This window comes from Oryctolagus cuniculus, chromosome 15 (assembly GCF_051225735.1).
Source record: "Oryctolagus cuniculus isolate XC-2025 breed Fujian yellow rabbit chromosome 15, ASM5122573v1, whole genome shotgun sequence".
Lineage (NCBI taxonomy): Eukaryota > Metazoa > Chordata > Mammalia > Lagomorpha > Leporidae > Oryctolagus > Oryctolagus cuniculus.
In genome coordinates this window covers 8,721,641-8,735,223 of record NC_142881.1, presented here as the reverse complement: position 1 = coordinate 8,735,223, position 13,583 = coordinate 8,721,641, and the positions used below count along the sequence as shown (strand labels likewise).

Below are 13,583 nucleotides of genomic sequence, written 5' to 3'. Positions count from 1 at the left end.
TCCCCTGCCTAAATGTGGAGGCGTGGTGTTAGAGAGAAAATGCCTTTCTCCTGTCCGGGATGGGCGCTTTCACCTGAAGACCCCTCTGGGTCTGGTGAGGTCGCTGCAGGTGCAGGCAGGCAGGAGAGAGGGGCGCGCGTGCCCGTGTGTTGGGGTGGGGACAGCTTTTGTTGACAGGACTGCCTAAAGTTGTCACTCAGCGGAATGTGCTGATGAATAGGATCTGCCACACAGCAGTTTCAGAAACACGCGCTCACTCACAGATCCGTCAGACGCGTCTCACACGAGACGGCCAGATGCACGCGGCAGCCGGGCCTGCCTGCAGCTCAGCCTGCTTTCTGGATGGCCTCCCTCTCTCTTCAGGGATGGCAGATGGTAATTTGGCCTGGACGTTGCCGGCTGATCTTCCCTGGTGCGGGACTTCGGACCAGAGCTGTGGCCTTTACCTGGGCCAGGTCTTCCAGGAGAAGGGAGCGGGGAGGAAGGGGCACTCCTGGACCTGGGGCAGCGCCTGGACTTCCTGCTCAGGTTGTGCCCTCGACAGGGGGCTGGAGGTGAGGTGGTGTGCTGGCGTCCTGGGGGGCGTGGCCCACCCCCATCTCTGGCGAGGCCTCTTCCCGACCCTTGCGTCTGGGGAGGTGGTCTCAGGAAGCTCCATCCAGTCCCAGACCAATGTAGGGGAATTGCAAACTGGAAATCTGGGGCACACATGCAAGACTTCCCTTCTGCTTTGGCGAAGCTCATGAAGGAACTGTGCGCTGGTAGTCAGGTGCCTTTACATTTCCAGGGTGGGCATTGCGTTCAGAACAGAGACTCTTCTTTGGAGGCAGTGCCTAATGAAGGCAGGCCCCGCGATGGAATTTCTAGCTGTTCCTTTTCCGGTGTTTTCTTGAATTTCAAAGAATCTCTACAGAGCTCAAGTCCCACAGCGCACCATCTGCAAACCTCTCTGTTGCACCAGTGCTGAGCTCAGCCCCTCCACAGACGACGCGCTCTGTCAAAGCAGCACGTGGGAAATACTCGAAAAAATATTTTTGAACAGCACAAACTGCAACACACAGTGGGGGTGTCTCAGCAGGCTCAGGGTTCCGCAGCAAGCAAGCACAGTCGGTTTGCCCCAGGGCTACCCATCCCATCTGCCCTTCTCATCTGGATGCACCACGCTGTGCAGTTCTGGTGGCCACCAGCATAAGGCCTTGGCCTTGGCCTTGCTGCTGAAAGATTAATTTGGTTTGTGTGGTTAAATGATTCTCCTGCCCCCACCTTCCGCCTTAGTAAAGAATATCCCATGATCCCATGATCACAAGACTAACTGCTAAAAAGCTTTGCAGTTACCCATCAGCATGCATTGTAACAGTACAGTGTAACCAGGGAGAAATCAGCGGGTGTAATGCTGTAGATGGGTTACCCAACCCTGTGTCAGATTTGCAAGTTCATCCCAACAGCCTAATTGTTCTCCTCGGTAGACTTTCTAATGAAAGCAATTTCTAAGTTGAGCTTGCTAAACACATTTGGAAGCCGCAGATGTAGTGAGAAGGACACAGATTCGAGAGGCAGACAGCTCTGGACTTGAGCCCTGGCTCCCATCACTTGCCAACTGCATGGCCTTGAACAAAGTCATCTGCATCTCTGAGCATTGTCGTCTCATCTGTAAGATGCGACGTTTTGGAAGGTTGTGAGGAAGTGTATGGGTAAGCCTAGTGCCTGACACAGAACAACATATGTGACAATGGTGGCTAGTATGCTTTTCATGCCTACAATTTCACGTCTGGACATTAAGAACTGTGTTGGGATAAGCTTGTGGTGTTGGACACTCTGCTTCTGATGCCAGCATCCTGCTACTACACACCCTAGGAGGCAGCAGGTGAAGGTGCAGGTAGTTGAGTGCCTGCCCCCTGCCCCAGCCTAGCCCTGCCCCAGCCTGCCCCAGCCTAGCCCAGCCCCAGTGCTTGAGGGCATTTGGGGAATTAACCATGTATGGGAGATCTCTTTCTGTCTCTCTAGTTCTCTGTGTCAGATAAATAAATAAATAATTTTAAAACTATATTTACACTATAGAAATATATTTGTGTATTTCCTTACATAGTGAACCCGGTGCTTAAGCATCCCATAATTTAGAGATGTTTTAGCATATAATAGTAGCAGCATTTTTCTTTCTGATACCTACTTGTGGCAAATTAGCCTTGTTTTCTTTCACTTTAAAGTGTCTTTGCAGCCTTAACAGAATAATTTCTTGTATTTTAGTTTCTTCGGTAAAAAAAAAAAAATTACACAGCTGATGAGACTTTGTCTTTATGCATTGGACTCCAAAAAGCTGCTATGTTTTATGTACAGACTCTTTGTGGGTGGATTCCAGAAATCCTTGCTCTTGGAAGTGGTTTTGAGCCCCTGGGAAACTGAATGGAGAAAAAAGAGCTAATTAAAAAAGCTGCCATCCGCCTCCTGATTAACTCGCTGTCTGCTCCCTGGAGAGGATGCAGGAATAGGAACACGAGGCAGGCAGCACCGGAAGTGAATGCCATTCTAGTGGTCCGTGGCGTTTTCATAGCTCGTAGTAAACAGGCAGGAAGCACCAAGGGTTTGGTGTGCCCGAGCCCTGGCCCTCCCCGTGTACCGCCTCCCACGCAGGGCAGGGGTCAGTGCTGGGTTCTCGGAGCAGGTGTGCAGGCTGGGCAGCTGCAGCTCAGACCTCATTGGAATTCCGCAGCCAGAGCCCAGCCACGTCCGGGCCTCCTGATCGCCTGCTTGTGCTGCTGAGAAAGCACGGGGCCCTTTGTGCTCCCGAGTTGCAGGCTGCCAGCGCCCAGGGACGCGGACGCCAGGGACGGAGCGCTCAGTCCCAGTCTGCATCGGGGCCTGAGCGGGGCAGGCGCAGGACCTCCGGGTGCAGAGAAGCTCACGGCGTCCGTGGCTGGGGTGCAGCTGACTCTTTTGGTGAAATCTGAAGAGGTTTAGATCCCAGAGATACCAGCAAGGGAATTAGGGTTGGGAATTTGAGGGACGGAGGCTGTTCTTCAGAGATGGCACTTGGCGCCTGGCAGATGTGGTCCCCAGTGGAGTGGGCCCGGTGGGTGTGGACAGCGGTGACCAGCAGTGAGGACTCCAGGCTCCCGGCCCTTCGAGGATGCTCCGGAGAGAGGCAAGTTGGCTCCGTGCATGGAGTTGGCGTTGCCCCTGGTGCGTGCGGTGCTGGGGGCTGGGGTGAGGAAGTTGGGTTCCCAGGCTACACCCAGAGCCACCGGGCGGATCCAAACTCGTATTCCTCTTCTCTGCCCAGTTGTGTACCGGCCTTGTGTTTTCCTGCTGAGAAGCGGATTCTGCCTTACCGCAGGTCCCTAGATCTGTTGTCGTCCAAGCGTGGATCTTACATTCTCCCCACAGACAAAAGCCGAGCTCTTTAATATTAATGTGTGTTTGTAAGAAGTCGGGCTCTCCCTCCTTGTATGTGCTGGCGCTGGCTCCTTGGAGCCATCAAAAGCGGCTCTGATGTTTCTGTGTGTCTCTGGGTCCCTGGGGGTGCTTTGTGGCTAGTTAGAGGGGCCCAGGTTTCTGGGAAGGGTGTAGGTTTTTGGCACTGGGGCAGTGAATTGCAGAGAAACAAGTTGTAAAAGCAACATCCATGTAGCTCTTCTGAAGGGGGCTCACCAAACAGCTCCCTGTCCTGGTCCCAGCAGGGAGTGGAGTCATTGTTTTGGGTCCTGGTGCTCCCTGCTGGCCTCTGGCTGAGGGTCTTTAGGAGAGGGTGGTCTGTGCCCAGGTCACTGGGCCTTTGTCCCTGTGGGAGCTCAGCTGTGCAGATTTCTTGCAGTGTCGGGCTTTGTGGCCAGCACAATCTGTCACCTTCCACCTGCACCTGCAGGGTCACCCTCCGAAAGGGTTCCCCCAGATTTCCTGCAGAGGTTGTCTGTGCCCGGCAGCAACCCCGAGTGCCTGCCTTCTTGATGGCTGACTTCTCATTGCACGGGGATTCGGATCCGTTTACACCATCCTGAGGCTGCTGCTGCTGCTACACTGGCTGTCCTCAGAGGGAGGTTGGGAGGTTGGGCTCAGCCATGGACCCCTGGGCACCTTTTGCAGGCTATCAGCTGCTTGCACCCACAGACCGCACCCCAGGCTCAGTGACTGGTGGGGGTGCCTCCCCCAGTTCAGCAGCCACAGGGAGCTGGGCAAGGCAGAAGATACCTGCTGGGTTTCTTGACCCCAGGGTGAGGCTTTCCTCTGGAGAGCTGCTTCCCCTGGTGCTGGACAGAGTGGCTTCTCCTCCCCTCCCCTTCTCTCTCTTCCTCCTCAGATTTATTTACTTACTTGAAAAGCAGAGTAACAGAGAGAGGGAGAGACCAAGAGAAAGAGATCTTCTGTTTGCTAGTTTACTTCCTAAATGGCTGCAACGGCCAGTGCTGGGCCAGGAACGCCATCATGGTCTACCACGTGGTGGCAGGGGCCCAAGCACCTGGACCATCTTCCACGGTCTTCCCAGGTGCATCAGCAGGGAGCTGGCTCAGAAGCAGGGCAGCTGGGACTTGAACTGGCACTCACATAGGGGATGCCAGCATCCTAGGTGGCATCTCAGCCCTCTGGGCCACACACAACACCAGGCACCTGGGCCAGATTGCCTGCAGAGGTTGTCTGTGCCTGGGTGGATTCTCTGTTGGTCCTGTTCTCTCTCTGCATGGAGAGAATTCCCCACAGGCCACACTGCGGGGGCCACGGGCCGTGCTGTGTGACCTGGTCTGGTGCACCCTCCTCTGGCTGGCTCTCTAGCTTCCATTCATTCATTCACTTATTCACTCATTCACTCAATGGATGTTCATTCATTGCCTCCTCTTTTAGGCTTGGTGATCTATGATAAACCGGGCTGGCTGCCTCTGGGATTTTCAGCTCCCAGAGAGAAAACTCATAATATGATTACATGCACGTTAATCTGTGTCCACATTAGGAAAAGGCAGGGCAGTGGTGGGAAGGACGAGGTGGGTGAGATGGGTGGGCGGGCAGGGTGATGGAGAGCTGGGTCCGGGAGGTGGGTTGAGACCCCAGCAGGGCACCGTGCAGACTGCCTCTGCGTCTCTTTGAATCTACATGAGCTATCGTTTGCCAAAGTTCATCACAAATCTGCTTTGTGTGTTTGCCACGAAGTGGACAAGGATGTGGTTCCCGTAGAGCTGAGTTCAGAGCATCCCTCAGTTGGGCACCTTCGAAGCTGGTGGTGAGAGCGGTCCCTGGGATGATTCCTCGTGTCTGTGCCCGGAGCTTGCCCGAGTGCTGAGCCTGAACTCACGGCTGGGGAGTCCGGAGGCCGTGCTGTGCCGCGGGCCTGGCCCTCGGCCGCTGTCTGACCCCACATCTCCTCTCTCCATCAGGAGTTCTGACTCTGAAGAAGCATTTGAGACCCCGGAGTCAACGACCCCCGTCAAAGCTCCACCAGCCCCGCCCCCGCCGCCCCCCGAAGTCATCCCTGAACCTGAGGTCAGCGCACCACCGCCCCCGGAAGAACCAGGTAACCGAGGACGCTGAGCTCCCGGGGCAGCTGCGGCGGCTCCTCCTGGGGCACAGGTGGAGGTGGCGCCCACCCTGAGCCCATCCATAGCAGCTGCTGGGGCTTGTTGGCTCTGGGCGGTGTTTCATGTGAGGTGAGCAGGTGTGGTGGGTGACGCTGGGCCTTCTTTGCAGGTGTTTGGGGGAGGCCCTTGGGGGCCTTGCCCTTGAAGGCTCAGTGTCAGTGGGGACAAGTGAGTCACGGAAGTTTCCGGCCTGGTCTTGGATTGCAGTGTGGCTTCTCTCTCCTGTCAGAATGCTGGTGACTTCATACTTGTCTTCCAAACCAGAGCCCCCACGGGCATGGGCACCGTGGGCAGTACAGGCAGGGGACCCCGACCCTAAAATGCTTGGGACCTGGTGTCTTGGGATATTTTGGATTTCTTAGAATTCTTTTCAGTGCATAATGAGTTTTCTTGGAAGTGGACTCAAGTCTAAACATGAAATTCGTTTGTTTCGTGCACATCCTGCACACATGACCCGATACTGTGTTTTTAGTGCACCTGCATTTTGGCTGTGACTCATCACACGAAGTCAGATGTGGAATTTTCCACTTGTGGCTTTATGACAGGGCTCACAAAGCTCTGGATGGCCGGTACCGCAGCTCACTGGGCTAATCTCCACCTGCGGTGCCGGCACACCGGGTTCTAGTCCCAGTTGGGGCGCCACATTCTGTCCCGGTTGCTCCTCTTCCAGTCCAGCTCACTGCTGTGGCCCAGGAAGGCAGTGGAGGATGGCCCAAGTGCTTGGGCCCTGCACCCGCATGGGAGACCAGGAGGAAGCACCTGGCTCCTGGCTTTGGTTCGGCGCAGTGCGCCGGCCGCAGCACGCCAGCCATAGCGGCCGTTTCGGGGGTGAACCAATGGAAGGAAGACCTTTCTCTCTGTCTCTCTCTCTCACTGTCTAACTCTGTCAAAAAAAAAAAAAAAAGAAAGAAAGGAAGTTCTGGATTGTGGAGCACTTCAGATTAGGCACAGTCTGTAGGCAGGTGAGGAGGAGGAGCCCCTGGTGGTTTGTTCACTCCCCAGTACCCCTGGGCTGCCTCACATCTTATTCTGCGCTCTGCACAGACCTTGATGTTCATTTTAGATGTGGTTATTACGGGGGAGGGAACGGACCTCACGCCCACCTCCACCCCACTCACAAGACTGGGGTTCCTGGGAGTGGGGCCACCCGTCCTGCGAAAATTTAATACCAGGCCTGGAAGAAGGCAGGGCCTGCCAGTGGTGGCCACACAGGCTGGTCAGGGGCCAGCTGGTATTGTCCTCAGACAGGACAGCTCCAGGTCCCATATTTTATCTTTTAAGTTGCTTATTTATTTATTTGTTCATTTATTCATTCAAGGAGCAGAGAGGGAGGGATGGAGAGAGAATGAGAGCGAGAGATCCCATCCATGGTTCACTCCCTAAATGGCCACAATGGCCGGGAACAGAGCTGGGAGCCAAGAACTCAGGCTCTAGGTCTCCCACGTGGGTGGTGGGAACCCAGTCACTGACGTCTCCGTCGCCTCCCGGGGCGGCATCAGCAGGAAGCTGGGACCTGAACCAGGTGCCCCGGAGTGCGGCGCAGGTGTCTTAACCACTAGGCCAGGGCGCCTCCATTCTGGCTGTTCTGGTCACGCCCTCCCCGTAAGGAGTCTGCAAGGCAGGCTCCCTCCAGCTCACACACTGGGTGCTTGCCAGCAGCCCCCTCCGGGGCCCGCCTCTTTCCCCCTCTGGCCCAGCTTCCCGAGAGCAGAGGTTTCTCTGTGCCTGCAGAGGAACCCAGGAAGGGGCAGGGCCCTGCAGGCTGGGAGTCCTCGTGCCTGAGCCAAGGCTGCCAGGTGAAGATGCAGACGGCGGAGGGAGGAGCAGGACGGCCGGCCAGGGCCAGGCCTCCGTTTGTACCCCTGCCTTGGCTGCGGGCCAGGTGGCTGGGAAATGGAATGGCATTTGACCTTGGCTTCCTTTTTATCTGCCCTGGTTCAAGCAGACCATTGTTCCAGAAAGGCTGCACAGCCCCGGGGCTCCGCTCCCCAGCAGCTGCCTCCCCGCTCACTGTGTGGGTGCTGGGGCCGAGGGTTAGGACGGGTTTTCCGAGAGCAGGGCCTTTGCTGGTGTGTGACAGATGCAGTTTTGTGTCCTCTCTTCTCTGGGTCAGCTCAGCGGCCGGCAGCAGGATCTGGATTGTGCCGAGTCAGCACAGACGCTGGCTCCTGAGAGGGTACTGAATGGTATTTATTTGATTTTACAGTGAAGGAGAGGTGGGAGGCTGCCCGCGGCCCAGCCCCTTCTGTCATTCATATCATAAAGCATATAAAAATGGATCTCCCATGTTAAATAAATTTATAAAAATTATTAAAAATTGGGGCCGGCTTTGTGGCATAGTAGGCTAAGCCTCTGCCTGTGGTGCCAGCATCCCTTATGGCACCAGTTCGTGTCCTGGCTGCTCTACCTCTGATCCAGCTCCCTGCTAATGATCTGGGAAGAGGCCTAAGTCCTTGGATCCCTGCACCCACGTGGGAGAACTGGATGAAGCTCCTGGCTCCTGGCTTCGGATTGGCCCCGCCCTAGTCCGTCTCTGGTCATTGTGGCCATTTGGGGAGTGAACCAGTAGATGGAAGACCTTTCTCTCTGTCTCTCCCTCTCACTGTAACTCTGCCTCTCAAATAAATAAATTAAATCTTTAAAAATATTCATCCACAGGGGCCGGCGCCATGGCTCACTTGGTTAGTCCTCCGCCTGCAGCGCCTGCATCCCATATGAGCGTCGGGTTCTAGTCCCAGTTGCTCCTCTTCCAGTCCAGCTCTCTGTTGTGGCCTGGGAGGGCAGTGGAGGATGGCCCTGGGTACTTGGGCCCCTGCAACCGCATGGGAGACCAGGAAGACCTGGCTCCTGGCTTTGGATCGGCACAGCGCCGGCCGAGGCAGCCATTTGGGGAATGAACCAACAGAAGGAAGACCTTTCTCTCTCTCTCTCTGTCTATAACTACCTGTCAAGTAAATTTTTAAAAAATTCATCCACAGTTTTTAATAGAAAGTGGCTGAATGACAAACATGGAAATCTCTAGGTCCGAGCTGCTGTCTTGGTGGATCTGATAGGCTCGTGCCTAAGACTGTGGGATGCTTTAGATAGGAATCTGGTAGGAAAGGATGTGTGGTTCGGTGTGTGCCCTCCCCAGAAACCAGGGAGGGTGCAGAGGGGCTGCCGTGGCCCAGGAGGGGTCCCGGTGGCCCGGGATTGGGGGGGGTCCCCGTCTGTCCTTTGTTCCTGGCCTTCCTCCTTGTGCCTCACTTCCTTTCCCACAAAGCAAAGACAAAACCGTTCTCAAAGGCAAACACAGGCCACGCCTCCTGCTTTCTCAGAGGCTGTTTCTGACCGAAGGAGCCTAAGGGGCGCAGGGAAGGGTTTGGGAGCTCCCTTGCCCTGAGCGCCAGCTCTGCCAAGCCTTTTTTTTTTTTTTTTTTATTTATTGTTTGAAAGTCAAAGTTACCCGGAGAGAAGGAAAGGCAAAGAGAGAGAGGTCTTCCATCTGCTGGTTCACTCCCCAATTGGCCGCAATGGCCAGAGCTGAGCCAATCCGAAGCCAGGATCCAGGAGCCAGGAGCTTCTTCCTGGTCTCCCACGTGGGTGCAGGGGCCCAAGGACTTGGACCGTGTTCTACTGCTTTCCCAGGCCATAGCAGAGAGCTGGATCAGAAGTGGAGCAGCCGGGACATGAACTGGTGCCCATATGGGATGCTGGCACTGCAGGTGGTGGCTTTACCTGCTATACCACAGCGCCGGCCTCTGCCAACCTTTGATTGCATCACATGGCATCTGTGAACTGAGACTTCCCACTTCTCTGACAGCTGCTGTGAGTGTACGACTCTGTTCCCCAGGAGCCCCAGCCATTGAGCCAGAGCTATAGGGGGGTCCACAGCCCCTTTCATCTCAGGATGGGGGGCTGACAGGGAATCAGGGGCTGTGTAGACAGGTGGGGGAACATGAGAGGGTGGTGACTGCACCTGACCGTGGTAGCCCTGGGCGGCCTGAGTGGGGACACCAAGACCCTGGCAGGGCTCACAGGTGCTTCCCATAGTGACCGTCCTGGAGGGTCCTGACAGCACTGCATGGCCACAGTGGCCCCTATACCCTCTCTACCGACAGCCAGTGTACCCCAGGATGCTGGGGGCCCCTACTAATCCCAGGCAGATGACTTAACCTGCTGTCCTGTCCCAGACAACACGTGATGATGATAATACAGCAATAGTAACATTTGGGAGGTGGTAGTGGGGACAGTGACAATGAGGCCCGGCAAGGTTGGGGAACTTGGGCCAAGGTCACCGCGCTGATGAGCGGCAGAGCCATTTCAGCTGCCCTTTATCCGGTTCTGAGCTATCTGGCCCTGCCCTCTGCTGAATCCCAGCAGTGTCCTCGTGGTCAGACAAAGCGCTTTTGCAAAGCATCTCATTTCATGGTCACCGTGAGGCCTTAAGGGCACTGAAAGGGATGAGCCCCTTTCCCGGCTGAGAAGCAGGAGGGGTGGCCTGGGTCCCAGCACACGTTTGATTGTCACCCCTGCTCGTCCGTCTCCCCTCCATTCCACACAGGGAACGGTCAGGTCTGCAAATGGACAGCAGCCTGGGTGCTCCTGTGGGGGCCTGGCAGGATGGACGGGGGCCTGCGGGCATCGGGTCCCAGCAGGACAGCAGGCAGGGAAACTGATGCAGGACAGAAGCAGCAGCCGGCAGAGCGAGACAGAGCAGTGACGTTGGCTGGGCTTGAGGCAGAGCCAGGATCCAGCGCAGGGCCATGTGAGTCCCTTGTGCACCACCCCTCGCCGGGACTGTCACCTTGGCACTCCTGGGTGCCTGTGGCTTGTGTCGCTCCTGCCCCACCCAGGCCGTCCGCACCCTAGCGAGGGCACATCCGTCAGCCGCTGACAGGTGGATCTGGTGGAAACGGTTGGTTTTCACGAAGAGAATTTCTCATCACTGATTGAGTCAGTGTGGTTAATAATTGTCGTGACCCAAGCGGCCTCAGTCAGAACTTTTTCCTCCCGAGCCTGTGGGATTGACTGTGCTTTGAGAGCAGACGCAAGGGCAGGACAGACACCCAGGGAGCAGCAGGGCACAGCGCTGCTGGGCAGTGGTCTTGGGGCAGCAGAGAGTGAACAGCAGTGGACCGCAGGGAAGTCGAGGCAGCGTGGCCGCCTGCCGCTCCTGCAGAGTTTTAGGGCTACTTCCTGCAGCCCTGTGCTTGGGCCACTTGAGGAGGGTGGCTGCGCTGTCTGTCACTGCAGTAGCCCCTTGCCTCCTGCCTCAGGGACGGCAGGGAGACTGTCAGAGAGCCATTCCAGCTCGTGCTGAAATCCCACTCATTCCCGTGGGCAAGTAGACGTGGCCACTGGAAGTTCTGGTATGAGCATAGGCCCAGGTGGAAAGCAGTGCAGGGAGCCAGGTTCCGGGCTTCCCTGACCAGGAGATGCACCTGCGGCCCCTGTTAAATGAGGGGTCGTGAGCCCCATCCCAGTCTTGCTGACATTTCTCCAGGGAAGGGCAGGTGGACGGAGAGGCTGAGGTTTTAATGGGCATCTCAGGGGTGTCCAGGCTGGGCAAGTCTGAGAAACACTGACTGCATCACGGGCTTGCTGTGGGCTGCCCAGAGCTGCCAGTGACAAGACCAAGTCATGTTCAGTTTCTCTTGTTAACTTGCTTAAAACAGAGACCTGTCCCCAGGATATATACGAGTTGCCATAGGTTGCTGTTCGTGTCCCTAGAAGGTGTGCAGCTGTGTCCCCTGGGTGTGATATCATTTGCCCTTGACCCAGTGGTATAAGGGTTGTCACTTTTGGCCCCCTGGGCCCAGGGGACCCCTGCCCAACCTGAACTCATTGAGGCAGGGGGAGAGGAAGGGCAGCCCCCTACAGCTGGCAGCAAGTGCATTCCTAGGACGTCCAGCACGGCTCAGGGGTGTGGCGTTAGAGGGGATTGGGTACATCAGCTGTCACTTACTAGCTTTCTCCCTTTCCTTGGCATGCCCTCTTGTTTCCAAATGCATTTGCCCTTTTCTTAACATGGGGGTTTTATTGGCCAGCACTGGTGTTGTGGACAGAGTGGTGTCTGCCCCTACTCAGCCTTCAAGTTCAGTCCCCTTCCCATGTGATTGTATTTGGAAATAGGGCCTTTAAAGAGGTCATCCAGGTTAAATGGGGTCAGAGGGCAGGGCCAGGGAGGCATGGGCCCCAGGACAGGGAGAAGGCCTCAGTAGAGACCAAACCTGCCACCACTTCGATCTTGGAACTGTGAGAGAGGCGCTTCTGTTGTGTAAGGCGCTTGGGCTGTGGTCCGTGGTTGTGGCAGCCCAGGGAGACCCATGCAGCTGGAACCCCCTCCCCCCTACCATGATGAAGCACGGATGCTGAGTTTGTCCTCAGACGGAACCTGGAACCTGGAACCTGGAGCCAGCATGATCGTCTTGCTCTTGCCTTCCTTGTGTCCACAGCACACTGCACTGTGGTGGATGTGTGGGAGGCACCCCGGATTATTTGTGAATGAGTGAATGTTAGCACATACCTCATGCAGATATGATACGTGTGTTCAGAGATCCAGAGGGAGGAGGGGCCCTGGGAAACTGCAGGCCGTGTGCGTGGCTGTCAGCTTTAACGGGCAGGGCCCTCCCAGCTCTGTGGGGGACTTCACGGAGCAGCCTGGCCCAGTCACCTCCCAGTAGGAGACAGGAGCTCAGCCGGGAGCCAGGGGCCATGTCTGCAGACGTTTTGGTCACAGCTGGTGGTGGGTAGGGGCTGGGACGCTGCTGGGTGCCTGCAGGGAACAGGCCCGCCCCTGACAGAGATGCGGTGTGGGGCCCTTGATTTAATTAGGAGGTGTCGGTTCTGAACAGGAAGCCGTGCCAAGCAGGCAGCAGCCTTTTCTGGGGGAAACCGAGCAGATGGTTCGGCCACGTATCTGCCAACGGTCGCGTGGTTCGGGGAAATGAGTGGCGTTCGAAGGCTGCTGGGGCACGAGTGGCAGCTCACGGGGGGGGGACGACGGGTACTTGGGCCTGGCTGTGGGAACATTGGCACTGCCTGAGCCTGCCTGCCCTCCTCTCAGGGCCACTTGAAAGCACCTGGTCCTCCCCAGCATCCCCTGGGCCTCTGCCCTCTGCCCTGGGTGTCCCAGGGCCGTAACACAGGGCAGGGGACCAGGTCAGTGCTGCTGGAGGATGGGTGCCCGAGGTCCCGGGGGAAGGGGTGGGGGTGTTTCAGGAAAGAAAGGGGAGGGGGTCTCTGCTTTTAGGATGAGAAGGGGGCTGTGTGTTTGGTGGCGCTGGAGAGGTCATACGGCAGAGAGCAGAGCCAGGGGCTTCACCCAGGCTCCACGGTTAGGCCACCTAGGAGGGGGAGGGCTTGATGCCAGGACACTCGCCCACGTTTCCGGAAGGGGCTGTCCGCCCAGGAGGCATTTATCGAGCCCGCAGGAGAGCGTGGCCGCTGCAGGAGAAGCAAGGGTAAGTAAGAGCAGCTCCTGGGCTCAGGAGGCTTCAAGTTTCCCTGTGCTCTCATTTCCCATCCTTGATGGGCGTCCTGCACAGAGTGCTCTGGGCAGGCGTGGCCGCGCTGCAGGAAACACCACGTGCACGGGGCAGGCGTGGCCGCGCTGCTCTGAGACGTCCCTGTGAGAGGCCAGCTCGGGGCTAGGTGGGCATTCCCAGCCCTGGCTGGTTGTTGGCACGAGGACAAGGTTGCCAGAGTTAGCAGGGTGCCCAGTGAAACTTGGACCTCAGATGAACATGAGTGACTGGGACGCAGAGTCTTATACTAAAAACATCCATTTATCTGAAATTGAAATTTAACCATATTTATCTGGCTGCTGTGCCAGTGTGTGTGTGTGTGTGTGTGTGTGGTGGGGGGAACAGCAGGAACACAGCACCAAGTCACAGTGGGGCCAGCTCCTCCCTCCTTCCCCTCCCTCCCCTCCTTCCCCTCCCTCCCCTCCCTCCCCTCCTTCCCCTCCCTCCCTCCCTCCCTCCCTTCCTTCCTTCCTTCCTTCCTTCCTTCCTTCCTTCCTTCCTTCTGCAAAGTTACAGA

The 13,583-nt window shown here is 56.7% G+C and overlaps 1 protein-coding gene across 41 annotated transcripts in view; it reads left to right on the top strand.

Annotated features, from left to right (window-relative positions):
• TACC2 (transforming acidic coiled-coil containing protein 2) overlaps positions 1-13,583 on the top strand; it is a 202,534-nt gene that overhangs the window by 155,274 nt on the left and 33,677 nt on the right. For 40 of the 41 annotated variants that reach the window (XM_051824267.3, XM_051824261.3, XM_070057109.2 and 37 more), the window contains one exon: positions 5,358-5,494. In XM_051824267.3, coding sequence (XP_051680227.3) covers positions 5,358-5,494 — 137 coding nt within the window. Of the gene's footprint in view, positions 1-2,690; positions 3,140-5,357; positions 5,495-13,583 lie in introns of those variants that run through there. The other variant, XM_089313897.1, reaches the window with a different exon arrangement.